At 39.2% G+C, this 19,002-nt stretch overlaps 2 protein-coding genes across 2 annotated transcripts; one reads left to right on the forward strand and one right to left on the reverse strand.

The window, feature by feature from the left end:
- Nucleotides 1-9,298: 9,298 nt before the first annotated feature.
- LOC141811961 (pentatricopeptide repeat-containing protein At5g43790-like) lies at nucleotides 9,299-11,503 on the reverse strand. The gene is given in 3 exon segments (XM_074700044.1): nucleotides 9,299-9,588; nucleotides 9,794-9,988; nucleotides 9,991-11,503. Coding segments are annotated over 2 exon segments (1,575 nt in total). The 5' UTR covers nucleotides 11,443-11,503; the 3' UTR covers nucleotides 9,299-9,588; nucleotides 9,794-9,865.
- Nucleotides 11,504-11,635: 132 nt separating this feature from the next.
- LOC141811829 (ribonuclease III domain-containing protein RNC1, chloroplastic-like) lies at nucleotides 11,636-18,846 on the forward strand. The gene is made up of 5 exons (XM_074699887.1): nucleotides 11,636-12,426; nucleotides 14,704-14,908; nucleotides 15,046-15,246; nucleotides 17,839-17,925; nucleotides 18,226-18,846. Exons 1-5 carry the CDS (start codon nucleotides 11,636-11,638, stop codon nucleotides 18,541-18,543), a joined length of 1,602 nt encoding a protein of 533 aa, XP_074555988.1. The 3' UTR covers nucleotides 18,544-18,846.
- The last annotated feature ends 156 nt before the right edge of the window (nucleotides 18,847-19,002 follow it).

Genomic DNA, 19,002 nt, shown 5'->3' on the forward strand with positions numbered 1-19,002 from the left:
AAGTTTCTAAATTAATTTAGTTTTGATTGCTTATTTTAAATTAAAATGAAACTTTGCTCACTCTTAATTTTAGTTTTATCATTCCGTAAAAATGCTCAATTACATCATTAATTATCCATTAAGTACTCTTCTCAGGATATTAGATTCTAACAACCTGTTCAAGAATCCAAGAAAAAACCTTAAATACTAAATTATAAACAAGTATTTTGAAAGAAGAGGGTATGAACCCAAACCTCTAAATGTGACGTCAAATAGAAAAAACTATGAACAATTTTATTAATATTTTTTTAAAAAAATAGAAAATAAATATTATAATCATTTATGTTATATTTGAGAAGTATCCTAAGTCAATCGTCTTACCTTTGTACTATTTATTAAATAAATAGAGAAATTTATTATTTACGTGTATATTTTTTATATGTTTGATTGGATCTTAAACTTATTTACTGAATATCCGTAATACGATTCATAGCATGAGAGAATTTGTGATTGGATCACAACTTGTGAGCATCTCTACATGTGCTATTATGAATGTATTGAGATTATCCTTAGTTGATGAATTGATAACATAGGCATCATCGATTCTGTTAAGACTAGCAAGTGTTAAACTACTTGGTTTACCAAGCAATTGTTCTTACTGACAGGAAATATTGAATGTTAAGAGTTAAACTCGATGCTAGTTAAAGGTAACTAGTTTATTGGAGTGACTTGTCATGAGACTTCGTATGATTCTATGCATATGTCAATGAAAATCTCAGTACAGCTTAAGTGCAAGTTCCCTTTGACTTGCGGTATGTAAGTTATCTTGGTCATGGAGGTTTATACTTTGACATCTTAAGCAAATATCTCTAAAGAGATATAAACCCGGGATGATTGGGTATAAGTCAAAGTGTCTGAAAGTGTTTGAATAGCCCACAAAGGATTTATCGCTCTTTGTAAAAGAGATGTATATCATGCAGTTACTTGTTAGAACTGTTACTGAAAATCTTTGACCAAAACATTACAAATTAAGAGTATAATACTCTTAGACACATGTATGAGTAACTTGAATCCACAAGACAAGAAAGCAAATTTGGGCTAAGTATGATGTAGTCAGCCTAGTAGGGACTGACACATATAGATCATGTCATAAACCAAGCGAGTATAAGACGGTGAAAGGAACGAAACACGTTTTAGTTGTTGAAAGGTTTAGAAATGATTTTGGAATCAATCGTTGATTTTTCGATAAATTAGAGGTCATGATGTACTAGTAAGTGTCATTCATGATCGTTCCATAATTAATGGTTAATTACGGATGACCAATATAACCGAGAACCTATTAGATCATACACACTACAAGTTTCTCAAAAGGATTTAAAATGAGTTTGAGAATTGGATTATTAGAACGAGAGAAATAAGTCTGGTTGAATCAGATAAAAAGGCAAAGATGATGGAATTTCATCTTATGAAGACGAAACGAATCAAGTTATTTTGGTTCATGATGGAAGATTTTGGTAGAATAGAAGTGATGATAGGTTTCATCTTGCGAAGATGAAATAAAGAAAACTGATTTGGGTTAAATCGAAGGTCGTTTAGTTATTAAACCAAGTGATTTAGTTTTAAACCTGATTTGCTACAGTAAACCCTACATAACCCGGCTCAAAATAATTTGGTCTGATTCAGCTCCCGTTCCCTCCGGTTCATCTCCTCATGCGATCTTCTTTGTTCGCCCATATCCATTAACCCTCCACCCACTGCTGCTTGTGCAAAAGGGGAAAGGAATCCTTGATCGACGATCATGCACGAAAAAGGAAGGAGATCGTATCGTATCTGCTCAGATCGGCCAACTCTTGCACAAAGAAGGAAGGAGATTTGATCTCCTCCTCCGATCATCCGTTGTGCGAAGAAAGGAAAGGAAATCCGACCGTGTCTAGGGCGCGGCTTCTTCCTCCTTAAAAGGGGTCGCCGGCTACCTGGAGACCTGATTGTGAGAAACCGTAAACCTTCTCTTCCTCCACACGCCCTTGTTCTAGTCGACCGCGAGAAGAGAATAGAAGAAAAAGGTGTTGGAAATGTGAATGGAAATAAGGAAATGAAAGGATGAAGAAGACCCTCATATGGAGGAGTTTAGTCCCAGATTGGTAGTTGGTTTTTATAATGTATCACAAGCATTGATGTTATGAACATATGCATGGAGAGCGGCTCTCTCTCATACGTGGGTGCGTAGGGGGGTGCAAATCTAAGGCCCGGATTACACTAACTGCAAGGTGACTCGTGTGCGAGCGCGACCTGCGCACGTCGAATGTACAACCGATTAGGGCATAATTTGCCTAAGCGGATCAACTAACATTTTATCATCCCATTTCATTTTTTGTAACGTATAAATTAATGGTGGCTGCGGTGAAACAAACGAATTAATTACCTGGCGTTGAAACGAACGAGTGTTATTACAGACGTTTCAAAACAACCCATTAATCCATTAATTATACCATTAATTAGAGATTAATGGGAGATATGTTATAAAGTTATAAAAGATATAAGCGATATAGAGTAATATATATATATAAAAGATCATTTTTTTTCTTTTATCCCTGCTTCCCTTTCTTCTGCTTCCCCTCTCCGATGATAGCCTTTGGGTGTAATCAGTTCGCCGAGAATGATCTGTGCTTGATCATTTTGCCGGTCTTGTTGTTGTATCCTGGGAAACAATCATCCATCACCTTCGAAAACACTTAAGAGGGGACGAATCTGTTTTAAGGACACTGTGGAAACCACAGGCCTCGACACTGAGTAGTGCTCCAGATCATCCGAGTACTGTTGAGCACTTCTTCGACTCTACCGAGTAACACCGAGTACTTCTTTTCCTTGTCCGGCCCGACTCGGCCCAGTACAACTCCAACTTGTCCGAGTACCCCCGAGTACTCTTTTGCTTCGTCTGAGCATCGTCGAGTTCTGCACCAACTCAGCCAAGTACCGCCGAGTACTACTTTGCATCATCCGAGTATCGTCGAGTACTGCTCCGCCTCGTCTAACTACCGCAGGGTACTGCTCCGACTCGTCCAAGTACCATCGTGTACAAGTACCGCACTATACTGCTCAAGCACAGAAACCCAAACACGCCCGAGTCCGAGTCTTTTGGACATCGCAGAAAGAGCTATTGGAAGCCATTACTGTCAATCAATCATGCTGAGAAGCCAGAGAAATTCATAGGATTGAATTTCAAAAGGTGGCAGCAGAAAATATTTTTATACTTGACCACTCTTAATTTGGCTAGGTTCTTGACAAAAGAACTACCCAAGGTACCTGAGGGTACTTTGGATGCCCAAACCTTCAATGTTGTGGAGGCTTGGAAACACTCGGAGTTTCTTTGCAGAAACTATATCCTTAACTATTTGGTAGATGCATTGTATAATGTATACCACACAAAAAAGTTGGTTAAGAAATTATGATAATCCTTAGACTAAAAATACAGAACAGAGGATGCAAGGGCCAAGAAATTTATTGTTGGCCAGTTCCTGGACTTTAAAATGGTGGACTCCAAGACGGTGATCAACCAAGTACAGGAGCTTCAGGTGATCCTGCGCGAGATTCACTCAGAAGGCATGGTGCTGAGTGAGACCTTCCAGGTGGCAGCAATAATAGAAAAGCTCCCTCTCGGCTGGAAGGACTTCAAGAATTATTTAAAGCACAAAAGAAAGGAGATGAATATTGAGGAGCTCATCGTCCGACTCCGGATTGAGGAAGACAACAGGAGCTCGGACAAACGATCATTCACTCAGTTAATGGTCAAGGCCAATGTTGTTGAACATGGCGAGGGCTCAAAACGGAAGAAGTTGAAGTCTTCCAAGATGGAGCCTAAAGGAGGCATTAGCAAAAAGAAATTCACAGGGAAATGCTTCAATTATGACCGTGTTGGTCACAAATCTTCGGACTGCAGAAAGCCAAAGAAGAAGCATGAGGCTAATGTGAGTGAGGGGTCGGATATAGATCTCTGCGCCGTCATTTCTAAAGTGAACCTCATCAGTTCGAACCCCACGGCAGTGGTGGATTGATACACGAGCCACCAAACATGTGTGTTGCAACAAGGAGCTTCTCCACGACTTTGAAGAAGTTAAAGATAGAGATAAACTGCATATGAAAATTCAGCAACCTCGGAGATCAAGGGTCGTAGAAAAGTGGTGCTGAAGATGACTTCGGGCAAGGATTTAACCCTGAACAATGTGTTGTATGTTCCGGAGGTTTGAAAGAATCTGGTGTCTGGATCACTCTTAAGCAAGCATGACTTTTGCATTGTATTTGAGTTGGACAAGATAGTGCTATCCAAGAATGAAATGTTTGTAGGGAAGGGGTATAAAAATAATGGGTTTTTTAAGTTCAGTGTAATGGTCATTAGACCTAAAATGAATAGAAATGAAAGTTCTTCCTCTTATATACTTGAGTCATCTGTGTTGTGGCATAGTAGACTAGGTCATGTTAATTATAATTCGATGCGTAGATTAATTAACATGCAAAGCATTCCGACATTCCTACTTGACCCGAAACAAAAGTGTAAGACTTGCGTTGAAGCGAAGATGACAATGTCATCTTTTCAACATGTTGAAAGAAACACAGAACCACTCGGCTTAATCTATACAGACGTGTGCGACCTAAAAGGGGTTCCAACATGTGGTGAAAATAAATATTTTATTACTTTTATAGATGATAACACAAAATTTTGTTATGTGTATCTTTTAAAAAGTAAGGATGAGGCTATAGAAAAATTTATTCTCTATAAAACTGAAGTTGAAAATCATCTTAATAAGAAGATTAAGGTGGTTCGAAGTGATCGAGGAGGTGAATATATTTCACCATTCGCTGAGTTTTGTGCTGAACATGGAATTAGACACGAAACAACGGCTCCATATACTCCTCAACAAAATGGTATTGCTGAGAGGAAAAATCGTATTTTAAAAAAGATAATGAATGCTCTATTATTAAGTTCTGGGCTACCAGAAAATTTATGGGGAGAGGCTGTGCTGATAGCGAATTACCTATTAAATAAGGTACCTCAAAAAATATAGATAAGAACCCTTATAAATTATGGAATGGTAGAAAGTCATCCTATAAATACTTACGAGTGTCGGGGTATCTTGCTAAGGTGTTGGTACATAATCCAAAAAGGATCAAAATAGGACCAAAAACTATTGACTGTATATTCCTAGGATATGCACAGAATAGTAGTGTCTACCGATTTCTAGTGTATGAATCGCTAATACCATAAATACATAAGAACTCGATAACTGAATCCAGAAATACCTCATTCTTCGAAGATATGTTTCCATATAAGTCTAGAGAGAAAACAAGTTCTTCAAAAAGGACATTTGAAACACAAGAAGAAGAATATGAGGGTGAATCAAAAGAAATAGAGCTTAGACAGAGTAAAAGATCTCGTGTGGAAAAATTCTTTGGTTCAGATTTTATCACTTTTATGTTGGAAAGTGAACTACAGAATTATACAAAAGCTCTAAGATCTTCTGAAGGACTTCATTGGAAAGAAACGATTGCATCTGAAATCACTTCTATCTTACAAAATCATATTTGAGAACTTGTGGATCTTCCTCCTAGAAATAAGCCATTAGGCTAAAAGTGGATTTTTAAGAGAAAAAGAAATCGGATGACACAATAGATAGCTACAAGGTTAGATTGATAATTAAGAATTACCAACAGCGTGAAGGCCTTGACTATTTTGATACATATGCTCCAGTATCAATAATAACCTCTATTAGAGTATTATTAGTAATTGTCACACTGTGGAATTTGGAAATACATCAAATGGATGTGAAGACTGCTTTTCTAAATGAAAATTTAGAAGAGAAAATTTACATGGAACAACCTGAAGAATTTTTCGCTCCAAGACAGGAAAACAAGGTATGTAGATTGGTCAAGTCACTGTATGACTTGAAATAAGCTCCTAAGCAGTGGTATGAGAAATTCGACAACATCATATTGAATAGTGGATTTAAAATCAATGAGTGTGATAAATGTATCTATAGCAAAAACATTAAAGATGGTTATGTCATCTTGTGTCTTTATGTAGATGACATACTTATCATTGAAAATAACGATAAGATAATTAAATCCACTAAGAAAATATTGAATTCAAAATTTGACATGAAAGACATGAGCATAGCTGATATGATTCTAGGAATTAAGATTTTAGAACAGCTGAAGGACTTGTTCTTAGTTAGTCTCACTATGTGGATAAGATTCTTGAGAAATTCAATAAGAATAATACTGCATTGGCACAAACTCCGATAGATATGAGTCAACATCTATCGAAAAATCGAGGAAAGAGTAGCTCTCAGATAGAGTGCTCCAGAATGATTAGAAGTTTGATGTATCTAATGAGTTATACACTATTAGACCTAGCCTACGCAGTGAGTAAATTGAGTAGATACACGAGTAATCCCGATGTTGAGCATTGAAAAGGATAACAAGAATACTGAAATATTTGCGTTACACTTGTGATTATGGACTGCACTATACAAGATATCCAATTGTGATAGAGGGATACAACGATGCTAATTGGATATCTAAGGTGAAAGACTCTAAGTCTATAAGTGGATATTTATTCACTTTAAGAGGTGCTGCTATGTCATGGAAATCTTCTAAACAAACCATAATAATTAGATCCACAATGGAGTTTGAGTTCGTAGCTCTTGACAAATGTGGTGAAGAGGTTGAATGGTTACGATAATTTTTAGAAGATATTCCTAGATGGCCGAAACGTGTGCCCGTAATATGCATATATTATTACAGTCAGTCAGCAATTGGACAAACACAAAGCTATTTGTATAATGGAAAGTCTAGACATATGCGTCGTAGACATAACACTATTAGACAACTACTCTCAACGGGAGTTATCACTATTGACTATGTAAAATCCAAGGATAACCTAGCAGATCCACTAACCAAAGGGTTAAATAGAGAGTTAGTTGCGAGCTCATCTCGAAGGATGAGTTTGATGCCGATAGCAAATGTTGGTACAAAGGAAACCCAACCTATGCACATTGGAGATCCCAAGAACTAGGTTCAAAGGGACAATCTAATTGCACCGACTAAGGAACATCACTGTGGGGATATGATCCAATGAAATAGTGATAGGATAGAGGATAAACATACGACTTTTAATGATCCGATAAAATGATATGGAATACTCAAGAGATCACCTATGTGAGAAAGAAGTGGGGTCGCTTCGAAGAGATTTGGAAGACACAAATCTTAAACCTTCTCGCAAAACCAGACGTGTTTATGGCCAAGAACGAACACACTCATGAGAACTGAATTACATCAGGGAAAGTCCTATGTAAAATGTGTTAATGCTTATATGAATGGTCGAATAGTTCAAAAATATCGCGTATACTAAATTAACTAATAAGCAAACATATTATCATAAGGGAAGGTTCAAAGGATAAAAACCTAGCTATTCTATGCTGGACTTTATTGCTGAAAGCTATCACATATCAGTTTCCATTCATGTGGGGGATTGTTGGAAATGTGAGAAGACCCTCATATGGAAGAGTTTAGTCCCATATTGATAGTTGAGGGGCAACTTGGTTGATTTATAATGTATTACAAGCATTGATGTTGTGAACATATGCATGGAGAGAGACTCTCTCACGCGTGGGTGCGCAAGGGGGAGTGCAAATCCAGGGCTCGCACAACAAAAACACTGATTTTGGGATAAATTTTGCGACGAATTAAAAAAAAATTCGTCGCAAAATATTCTGCGACGAATTTTACGACGAATTATTTTTCATTGCTATAAAGTCGTCGCCAAGTTTGGCGATAAAATTTCTCGTTTCGTTGCTGATATTTGCAACGAAAAATTAAAATTCGTCCCCAAATTCGTCGCAGATTTGTGATGAATTCAATTTTTGTCGCAAATCTGCGACGAAAACCAAATTCGTCGCAAATCTGCGACGAATCATTTTTGTCACAGATTTGCAACGAATTCGATTTCGTCGCAAATTTATGACGAATTCGATTTTCGTTGCAAATCTACGACGAATTTGGGGACGAATTTTGGGACGAAATCATTTTCGTCGCAGATTTGCGACGAATCCAATTTTCGTCGCAAATCTGTGACAAATTTGGGGACGAAATGATTTTCGTCGCAAAATCAAGATTGAATTATGCTCTAGTGATATACCTCTGTAGCTGTCTTCTAAAGATTTCTATACATGTCCCCCAGGCAATGGTGCAACGGTAGGACATCCGGGTTGTAACCTAGGGACCCGCGGTTCGATCCCCAACTACGACGTATTTGCAGGAATTTTTCTCCAAATGGAGAACGCAATCAAAGGATGCTGGGCATCTGGATTGACCGCCGTATGCGCTTCCCGATTTACCCTGGTGGTCAGTGGGAAACTTCCGTGGGACCGAGCCGACCACCCCCAGAGATGTGGCTACTGAGATTATCATTTTTTTTAAGATCTCTATACAGACGTCAAAAAGATAAGCAATCCTCTAGTCCTTCTAAAGTGCCCAAAGGTGCCCCATTGATAGCCAACAAAAAGGAGGTTGTCGTCACACACTCCATGATCCATGACATAAACTGCAATGGAAAGTTCAGCCCCAACAAAGCATCTCGCAAGAAGTCTCAATTTATAGAATCGAAAGTCTTCTGGAGGTCAATCTTCATGATATATCTGGGTGATATCCTCTTCCTGTGATATCTTTTGAAAAGTTTTTGGGCTAAGTGAATATTATCAGAGATAAGCTTGCCCTACACAAACGCCGCTTGAGATTGCTGTAGAATTTAATCCATGGTGCTTGAGATCCTACCTGTCAATATCTTAGAAATAACTTTATAGAAAATCGTAGAACAAAATATAGGTCAGTAGTCAGACACTTTACTAGCATGTGTTGACTTAGGAACAAGTGCGATCAAGGTATGATTCTATTTTCGTAACAGCTTCTCAATATGGAAAAATTCTTGTACAACAGCCACAAAAGATTGATTGGACTGTATCTCAAGCATGCTTGAAGAACCTAGAGTCATATCCATCTGAATCAGACATGCCCTGATCACCAATATCAAATAGGACCCCTTTAATTTCTTCAATGGAGGGAATACATACGAGCTAATCATGTTGATCATATTCTATCATTCGGCTATGTTGCATACGCTCACGAGAAAAAGAAGATCTATCCATCCCCGTGCCAAGTTGCAATTTGAAATAGTTCGTAAAGACTGTCACAACTTCCATAAATGATATGGTGAGCTGCCTATCTGATTTCTTCACAGCTATAATCTTATTCCTTTGATTGGTCTGATTCACAAGAGAATGGAAGAAAGAAGAGTTTCAATTTGTTTGAAGTAAGCCGCCTTCGCCTGTTGCATACAAAAATTGTATTCAGCTTCACTCAATCTTGTTGCATCTTGTTGGAGGGACTTGTATGTATTTGTCATAGCACCATTTTGTAATCCCTCTATTTGAGTTTTTTTTTTAGTGTTGCTGTACAACCACTGCCCTTTCCGATATGTGCTGGAAATGTTCCACGTTCAACCGTTTTAGATCACCTTTCAACGGCTTGGCTTTAGGATTTGGAGGAAACAAAACTCAACTGTCCATAAGAGGTGAAAATTATTCATGCTTCACCCACATATTAAAATTTTGAATTCATTCAGTTAGATTGTTCATTTTCTATTGAATCAAAAGAAATATAAAATTAAACATTTTCAAGAGTTTAGTTGAGATCAAAGGTAGAAAGGCATTTTATGAATTCTAAATGGCAAAACTTTGTGATAATGATAAGCTTCTTATATTACCTCAAGTCCAGTCGTTGAAATGGTGAAAACGAATCCAAGCTCCCACAATGATCTACCTTCTGTAGATCCCAGCTATATAAGAACTCTGTGATCAAGTGGCATATATCCGAACTCATGCAACCTTCTATCCATTTCAGTCAGCGTCTCATGAATCTCCTTCCAAAGTGGGTGTGCCTTGTCTCCCATCAGAAATTCTGGTGCATTGATCCATTTATCTCAACAAAACTAGAACCAGGTGACTTGGCGATGCCCTTGTCCTTCATGAACACTCTCGCCTGTATCACATAGTCCCATCTGCAAGCTCTTGCGTACATGTTCGACAACAGCACGTAGTTGCCACCGTGCAGCGGCTCTGAATCTATTAGCTTTGCCATCATTCTTTCTCCGAGCTCCAAGTTGTCATGGACTGCACAAGCTGTTAACAAGGTCCTGAACAAGATTGGATTAGGCTTCATAGGCATGCATTCGAGCACTTCTTTAGCCTCCTCGAGCAGACCTGATCGACCTAAGAGATCCACCAAACATCCATAGTGCTCCATCTTCGGCTCGATTCCAAAATCCTTCTTCATTCTATGGAACAGTCTCTGCCCCTCATCAACCAACCCAGCACGGGCACAAGCGTTCATGACGACCACAAAAGTCACCTCGTCAACCCCAACACCCTCTCTGGTCATTCTGTCGAACAACTCGACTCCATGATGGACGCGACCATGAACCGAGAACCCTCGAATCATTGCGTTGTAGCAGAGCGTGTCTTTCTGCGGAAATGCAGAAAACACTTGCTCGGCCAGATCTACTCGTCCGCATTTGGAGTACATATCGATCAAAGCCGTGGCCACAAACTGGTTCACAGTCAAATGGTTGAGTTCAATGTACGCATGCGCCCAAATTCCCTGCCCTAGAGCGCCCAGATCGCCACAAGCGCCGATCACTGCCACGAGCGTGATCTCGTTAGGGCGAAAAGAAGAGGAAAGCTGCAAATTTCGGAAGAGAAACAGGCTCTGCATGCCGGAGTCAGCATCCCCTCCGTCGCCGGAGGAGCGAGCGTACGCCGAGATGATGCAATTCCACGCGGGCAAGTCGGGGGTCGGGATGCGGTCGAATATGCGTCGGCAAGATGCCACATTTCCGCAGCGGGAGTAGAAGCTGAGCAACGCGGCGGAGACGAAATGGTCGACGGCGTCGGTGCCGAGGAACTTAACGACGTGGGCATGAAGGGCGCGGCCGGCGGCGTAGAAGGAAGGGCCAGCTGCGGCGCAAGCCTTGAGCAGGGAGGGAAAAGTGTGACCGTTGGGCTTGGCCGTGCGGACGCGGAGGAAGAGGTGGGAGTACAGGGCGAGGGCGAGGAGTGCGCGGCCAGAGTCAGCGAGGGAAGACACGAGAGTGTTTGGGAGGAAAGGCGAGGAGGCAAAGCGGAGGATGGCCGCGGCGTGGGGGAGGGAAGGAGAGGGGGGAGGAAGGGAGGAGAGGAGGAGGAGGAGGCGGGAGAGGGGGTATGTGTGGGCGGCGAGGCCGGTGGCGATGAACTGGGCGTGGATTTGGCTGAAGGCCGAGAGGGTTCTGGGGCAGCTCTCCAAGAAGCGGAAGAAGGGATGGCGCCGGCAGTTTTGGGGCGAGGTTGGAATGCAAACCTTCCCCGGCGATTTCATTCCCTGGATCGTGGAGGCGTAGGGCGAGAGACTTTTTAAATATTTTTTAAGTGCCTTTTACGGAAATCCAACCAAAGTGCACGTCGTATCTTCCAACAGTCCAAGCAGCAAATCCACCGCCTTCCTTATCGCCGATGCCTTTTTCTCACTCCAAACCCTTGCAAAAATCTCCAATTAACCACCGCAGATCGGAATGGAGCTCTGTTCTCCGCTCCATGGCCTCTCATCCGTCGACCTCTCCTTCTCCGCTTCCCTTTCTCCTCTCCCCTTCCGATCCTACGTCAGATCCCCCCAATCCCGCCGGCCGACTGCCCGTCGCCGGGCTCTCGCCATCGCCAGCACGCCCGTACCAGAAGCTCCCCCAAATAGTCCCCAGCGCCTCCTCCGTGAGCTCTCCGAGCGCAAGAAGGTCGCTTTCCCCAAGAAGAAGGTCCCTCCACGCCGCTTCATCCTCAAACCGCCCCTCGACGATGCGAAGCTCACCCAGCGCTTCCTCAACAGCCCTCAGTTGTCCCTCAAGTCCTTGCCGCTTCTTAGCTCCTGCCTTCCTTCCGCCCGCCTTAACAATGCTGACCGCACTTGGATAGACGAGTACCTCCTCGAGGCCAAGCAGGCCCTTGGGTACCCCCTCGACCCGTCCGACCAACTTGACGATGGGAATCCAGCCAAGCAGTTCGACACATTGTTGTACCTAGCGTTCCAGCACCCGGCGCCGGACTGCCAGCGTGCCAATGCCAAGCACGTCAGGAACGGACACTCCAGACTCAGCTTCCTGGGACAGTACGTGCTTGAGCTGGCGTTCGCTGAGTATTTCCTGCAACGTTATCCACGAGAATCGCCTGCGCCAATGAGGGAGAGGGTTTTTGGACTGATAGGAAAGAGGAATCTTCCCAAATGGATTAAAGCAGCTAGCTTGCACAACCTGGTGTTTCCTTATGATGATATGGATAAGATGATTCGAAAGGATAGGGAACCTCCTGTGAAGTAAGTCTTGTTAAGTTAGCCTTTTTTTTAGTGCTCATTTCCCCCCGTCAAAACTAAAGCAACACTAAATAATTAGTTTGTGCAGAAAATAGATCCAGGAGTCTAAAACCAGAAGTTATGTATTAGTTCCGCAGCCTAAATGAATGTTTATTATAGTCATAACAGCCCTAATCTCAGCCCTAAAATTCCACTAGTTCTCATCTATGTTTATCCTAAAGAAAATGGATTCAAGATTAGTAGTTGAATTAGGCATCGAGTATATTGACAGTATAATCTAAGAGAAGTAGAGAATGTTTATTTGAAGTCATAAAAGTTTTTAATCTCATCCATACAACTCCACTCATTTCCATGTAATTTCTACTATCAGAGCCTAGCAACACGCATCCACATGACTGATCAAGCAAAAAGTGCATGATATCAATTTAAGAACAAGTGAAGTAGGAAAACAAAATAAAACAGTTCTTAATATAAGTATTTCAAAGATGTGGCTTGATAATCCTTTTAGGATAAAAAAAAACTTTAGATTCCTTTCTGAGGCTTCACACTTTTAACATTTGAGACATCCTTAATAATATCTTGTTTCTCTGGAGAAGATCCTTGAGCTTTGTTCATGTTTCAATTTCTTCCCCATCAAAATCTTGAAATAGGATTGACTAATTTTGCAAGTCAATGGATAACTCCACTATGTAGACATTGGTGTTGATTTCTTCAACACCTCCTGTTGGAGTAAAGACGGCTAGTAATTCAGCATAGTTGTGTGCATGTGTTATGTTATACAAATCACCTTGTTGTGTTCAATAGAGTGGTTTGGTGAGGGATGTTTTTACCATTTTAGTGATTAAAAAATATCGATGTAGCAGGGCATACTAATCTTTTGGCAGGCATTAGAGGTTTGGAACAAATACCAACTTGATGGATGTTTATGCGTGTGTAGTTGGATTAGTACAGATGCAATATTAACACTAAGCAAAAACTTGAAATTGGAGATTGTGATTCTCTTATACAAAAGGCAAACTTTAACATGTGTCTTGAAGTACAATAAAGATGTATTAAGTATAGAATATATTGAAAAGGTTAGGCAACCAATAAAATGATTGATTTCAGTTATAATGATGACATTTTTTTTGCATATTAAGGAAGTTTTCTGTAGGATTTCAAACAATTGAAGAGGGAGATGCTATTATTCAAACTTCAAGACTTATGCCCTTTGTCTACTGTCAAGTCATTAAACCAGCTAATATCTCAACTAGTTAAGTCTTAAAACCTTTCTAACCTACAGAAGAATCATCTTATGCACTCTGTAAGGTCCATTCTAGCCAAGCTTGCTTTGGGCTATTGGTTCATCCGATGTAGTTCAAAAGCGGATTCAACATGGTCAGCAAAATCTCCAATTGGTAGATGTTCTAGTTCCTTGTCTGAGAGACTTATCCAAGCTAAACTAAGTTGTTCTATGTTAATTTGAAGCTCATATACTAAGTAGAGGAAATTAAGGAAAGATTAGTTTAACTTCAGTTTTAATTCAACAAGAGAACAATTTTGTAGATGGGTTATAACCAAATCAAAAGCTTGTAACTTTGATACATCAATGTAACAATTACCTTCTCCATTCTGATATCAGGAAAATATCTCTTTAACAAATGAGAACACAGAAAAGAGACAATAATAAGAGAGGTTTTGGCATTGCATTTGCATTCCTTGATTTCAAAAGGACAAAGCCAAAATACTTATTCAGTTTTTCTAAAAGCAGTTTAGTACTTACCATCTCTGAAATTGCTTCACTAAGCGATTGGTAAAATTGCATTTAGAATGTATTCCTTACTAAAAATAAAATAATGATAATACATAAACCATATACTAAAACTAAACTAATGATAAATCATATGTGATCGTTGATATGCTTCTTCCTTTTGTCCCTATGCCCCCTCCCCTCTGCCCTCCTTTTAATGAGGAGCATTCTTAGGCATGTTGATAGCCCTTTGCTTTTGTTAGAGTTTAATCACTCCAAGTCTTAAATGTCTTTCTTCTTCAGTGGCTTTCAGGTAGTGGTGGAGCAAGGAAGACTCTGTAATTGTTCCATTATGAAAATATAAAAAATTTAATAACCTAAGAATAACATTACTCTTTATTTCTTTTGATGGATAAATGGTCTCAATTATGACCACTTAGTGGAAGAAAAATCAATATTGTTAATTTTTTCTGAAGGCAGATTATTTTTTTCAAAGTTTGTGGGGTTAATTGACCCTACTACATATAATGTGTATCGTCTTTTTTTTTCAGGTCTGTATTTTGGGCATTGTTTGGAGCCATATATTTGTGTTTTGGTATGCCCGAAGTATATCGTGTACTATTTGAGGCATTTGGTATGGACCCAGAAGATGAAAGCTGTCAACCAAAATTGAGGCGGCAATTGGAAGATGTTGACTATGTCTCAGTGGAGTTTGAGAACAAACAAATTAGCTGGCAAGATATGGCTTCATACAGGGCATGCGTCGATTCTTTTGAGTGCATTATTTTACTGATCACTCATGCTGTTTCCATGTTCATAACATCTCATTATATCTTTAATTTTTAAGAATCTTGAAAAATCATTGATTATGCATTTTGTCATGTTCCATACAGCCTCCCCAAGATGCTCTTTTTGCCCATCCAAGGCTTTTTAGAGCATGTGTACCACCAGGTATGCATCGATTTCGAGGGAATATCTGGGACTTTGATAGTAGGCCTAAAATCATGGAAGCATTGGGATATCCTTTGTCCATGAATGATCGAATTCCAGAAGTTGCTGAGGCAAGGAATATTGAACTTGGCCTTGGTCTTCAGGTAACCTATGAATATTCTGTTTTGATTTTGTGGGACCCATTGACACCAATATAGTTTATACTTGTTTGATTGACTATGAAATCATTAACTATTCATGGTTCTGGTGTTTTGGATCATCTGTATAATTTTCTTTTGGACACCCTTGTACTGTTACACGGGCGCAATACTGCCTTTGTCCAGGGTCCATTGGCATACATATGATGTTTAGATGCTCCCAATGTTTCATCTATTTGTCATGTCAAGCAAGCATCATGACCTGTAGGGCATTGATTTAACTAGATAAAATCTAACTATTTCTCATTTGTGAAAACTTAGATGATATGTACCATGTTACAGAGCTACAATGGAGGAAAATGCTATGTCCTTTAGCTATGCTCCTTGCACTTTGAGCCGACCAGTTCCTTGGCTAATTATCGTTCACATGATAAAATATGAAGACAAATGACTCTCAGCAATGAAAATTATAAGCTTACTGCAAGTACATATTGCAGAATCCTTTAAGTTGGTATGTCATGGTAAGCCTTTAAGCACAGAGATTTTGATTTAAAAAGCTTTGCGCTCAACTTCTTCCTTTTCCCATCAACCTTAAACCTGAAATCTAATGCATATTAGTTTGATTTACTTCAAATCAGTTTTTATGAGTATGATTTAATTCCTTGCTGTGGTACTTTCTTTGTCCACCAGTGTCTTTGCGGTTAAGTATCCCCTACAACTTCACCCTTCCAACAAAAAACTGATGAAGCTGGCGCCATTCTCAAAGACCACCTTGTTTCTTCTATTTCTGGTTCCTTGCGACAATTTCTCATTGAATGAGACAATCGACCATATTCTTTTGTCATTTGGATCAACTTCGAGTGGATCTTTAGCACTAGTTTCTCTCACATCACTCTCTGAACTGCGGTTCTCTTGTACAGGAGAAAAATGATGGAGAACCATATTGATTTAGGAAAATGTATACTAGGTGTGAAAATAAGAAGACAGTGTATTAGAGCAACCAAAGTATGCACATTTCTAGTGCATGGAACTCCAAAATATTGCACAAGAGATCTAAATGATTGCGTGGACTTCATTGATTGCATTACAGACTGTATGGGCCATTAAAGGATGTGATAGTTTAAGATTTTTTTAATATTTTTTTTGGAATGTTTTAGAGTCTAGGAAACATATATTGTACTTTTATCTCAAACTACTTTCCTCTTTCCTTCTTCACATCTTGTCTAATTCCTATTCCAATTTCTCTTTCCCTACTAAATTCTACAACAACTCGCTATGGCCTCTTTCCCTACTAAATTCTACAACACGTCTTTGGTGCATTGGTATCTTGAAAAGTAATTAACTGATATATTGGAGGGAGATTCAATCAGTTAATAGCTTCACTTCTTTGTGGACAAATTTATCCTCCTAAATCTTCTATTGTTTTCACTAATTCACATGTCAGTGATATTGTCAAAAATCCTAATGGATCAGAAAGTACAACCTTTCTTTATGCTGCCAAAAGGTAGACCAAACCTGCTTTTATTGCCAACTTTTCCTGTCCTTTAATTCCCAAGTACAACCTTGACAAATCAAATTTCATTTCCATATACTTGAAATTTATTGGAGTTGCCCACTTTGGCAGATACCTTTCTCTCTCCTATTAGTAGTTATTTTCCCTGAGTTCTGAGACAACATTATCATTATTCACTCCTATCTAGAAAAATGAAATCAGGCAGGGTAGAATGTTTTCAAGTAAGACCAAGGAAGACCTGTATGAAGAAAAAAAATCCCAACCCTCTTATTTTCATTGGTGCAGTCATCCTGAGAAATCTATGTGTAGAACTAACTTACCCAGTTACCCTTGGACATCGGTTCTGGCATAATTTACTAGTGATTTATTAGTGATGTGCTCTAACTTGTCATGCTCGTGCAGGACTACATTTTATTCCTCTTAGAATTACATCATTTTATTCCTCTATCCAGTGTTGCCTCAATAGCTAAAGCTACATTGTGCTAGTTGTTTGGTCGAGTACTGGTTATTATCATCTGGAGCAATCATGGAAAGAAAGAAATATGATCTCACTAGAGCACCTTTATGACCCTATCAGAATAGGCTACATTTGGAAAGGCTGAAATAAGTATAATGATGCCTCCTGATTATGGCCTCTGTATTAAGTACTTTGAGACAAATATTTTGGTGGAAATTTGTTGTCATACTTTTCCAATGAGAGTAGAAACAAAGATTTCACATGTAGTCAATAGGTTGTTAAAAATTCCATAGAAGAACTCAAGTCAAACATAGTTAATGACAAATAACTGTTAGACAGATCAATGGGACTGGACTAAGCTACCTTGCAACTTCTTCACTGAATCAGATTCCTTTCTTTTTTATTAGGAATTTTTTCTTTATCAATGTTGCCTCAAGCTGTTCTTCCTCATTTCCTTGTATAAAAATTATTAAGATTTTTCTTGCTCTCCTGCTATTGATAAATCAACACGCCACTATTTTTGGTTTTTCATTAGGCCACTCTTGGTCCACTAGAAATATATTTATCCTGGTACAAACCTGCTATTATTCTTTGTCAGCCAGTTTTAACACAATTTAGCATATGACAGTTGGCATTTTTACACTCATCCAAATACAAGTTTGAGCATCCAAGATTTTGTCTAGAACGGTTGGAATATGTTGGGCAAAAGATTCAGGTACGACTTCTATTATGAAACTGATCCTCAGTTATTATTTCCTTAATACTGTTTTTTCGATAGTATCAAACATCCATCAGCTTCTATTAAAAGGAAGATGAAATATTTTTAACAATAGCAATTGGAATTAGATAAATGATTAAAATACAGTTGCCTCATGGAATGATGAAAGTATAAACCAATTCCCATCCTTTTACCAACTAACATCCTAGAAGATTTTCATGAATTTTTATCTCTTCGTTTCAGTTTTTCAGAAACATATTGCCTCTACCTACACCTTAGTGGCTTTTTCTTCTTCAGGATCTCGTGATGGCAGAAAGATTGCTAATGAAGCATCTTGATGCCCCCGGAAGATGGCTACAAGAAAAGCACCGGCGCACATTGATGAACAAGTTCTGTGGGCGATACTTGAGGGATCAGCACCTTCATCACTTCATCATTTATGGAGAGTCGGTTCAAGATAAGTTTGAGCACAACCGGCGGCTGAGAAATCCTGCAACGACTGCAGTCCAGCAAGCCATACACGGACTTGCATATACCATCTACGGCAAACCGGATGTGAGGCGCTTGATGTTTCAAGTGTTTGATTTTGAGCAAATCCAGCCAAAGGCTGTGTGAATACAAGCATATCCATTTTTTGAGTTATCATCATATGCCAAATCAGTCCTATTGCCAATACTGATTGCAACTGAGGCTTCAGAATCCCCAACAAGAAATCGGTAATATGATTACCAAAGGTTCGGAAGATCAGCATTTGTAAAGTAGATGAATATCTATTCAGATAGTTTCAGTCTCACAAACATTATCGACGACGACAAAGGTGTGTGTTGATGTTCAGGTTTGATAAATCTTCCTGCAAGTCTGCAAAAGAACTCATCCAGTAATTTATGATATAAAGGATATTCAGGTATTTAGTTTTTACTATCCGATTACTTTTTGAGATGCTTGGTCTGGAAGTGGAAGTTTCTTATTGATTATCAAGATTTTCAGACTCTTCGGATTCAACGTCAGATTTAAATCTTATTAAAAGTATGAAATTATTTGAAAAAGTACTCTGCATTAGGTTTTAGGTTTATC

Source organism: Curcuma longa, chromosome 17, assembly GCF_044706935.1.
Source record: "Curcuma longa cultivar G26 ecotype Majalengka, Jawa Barat chromosome 17, ITB_CL_G26_1.1, whole genome shotgun sequence".
Classification (NCBI taxonomy): domain Eukaryota; kingdom Viridiplantae; phylum Streptophyta; class Magnoliopsida; order Zingiberales; family Zingiberaceae; genus Curcuma; species Curcuma longa.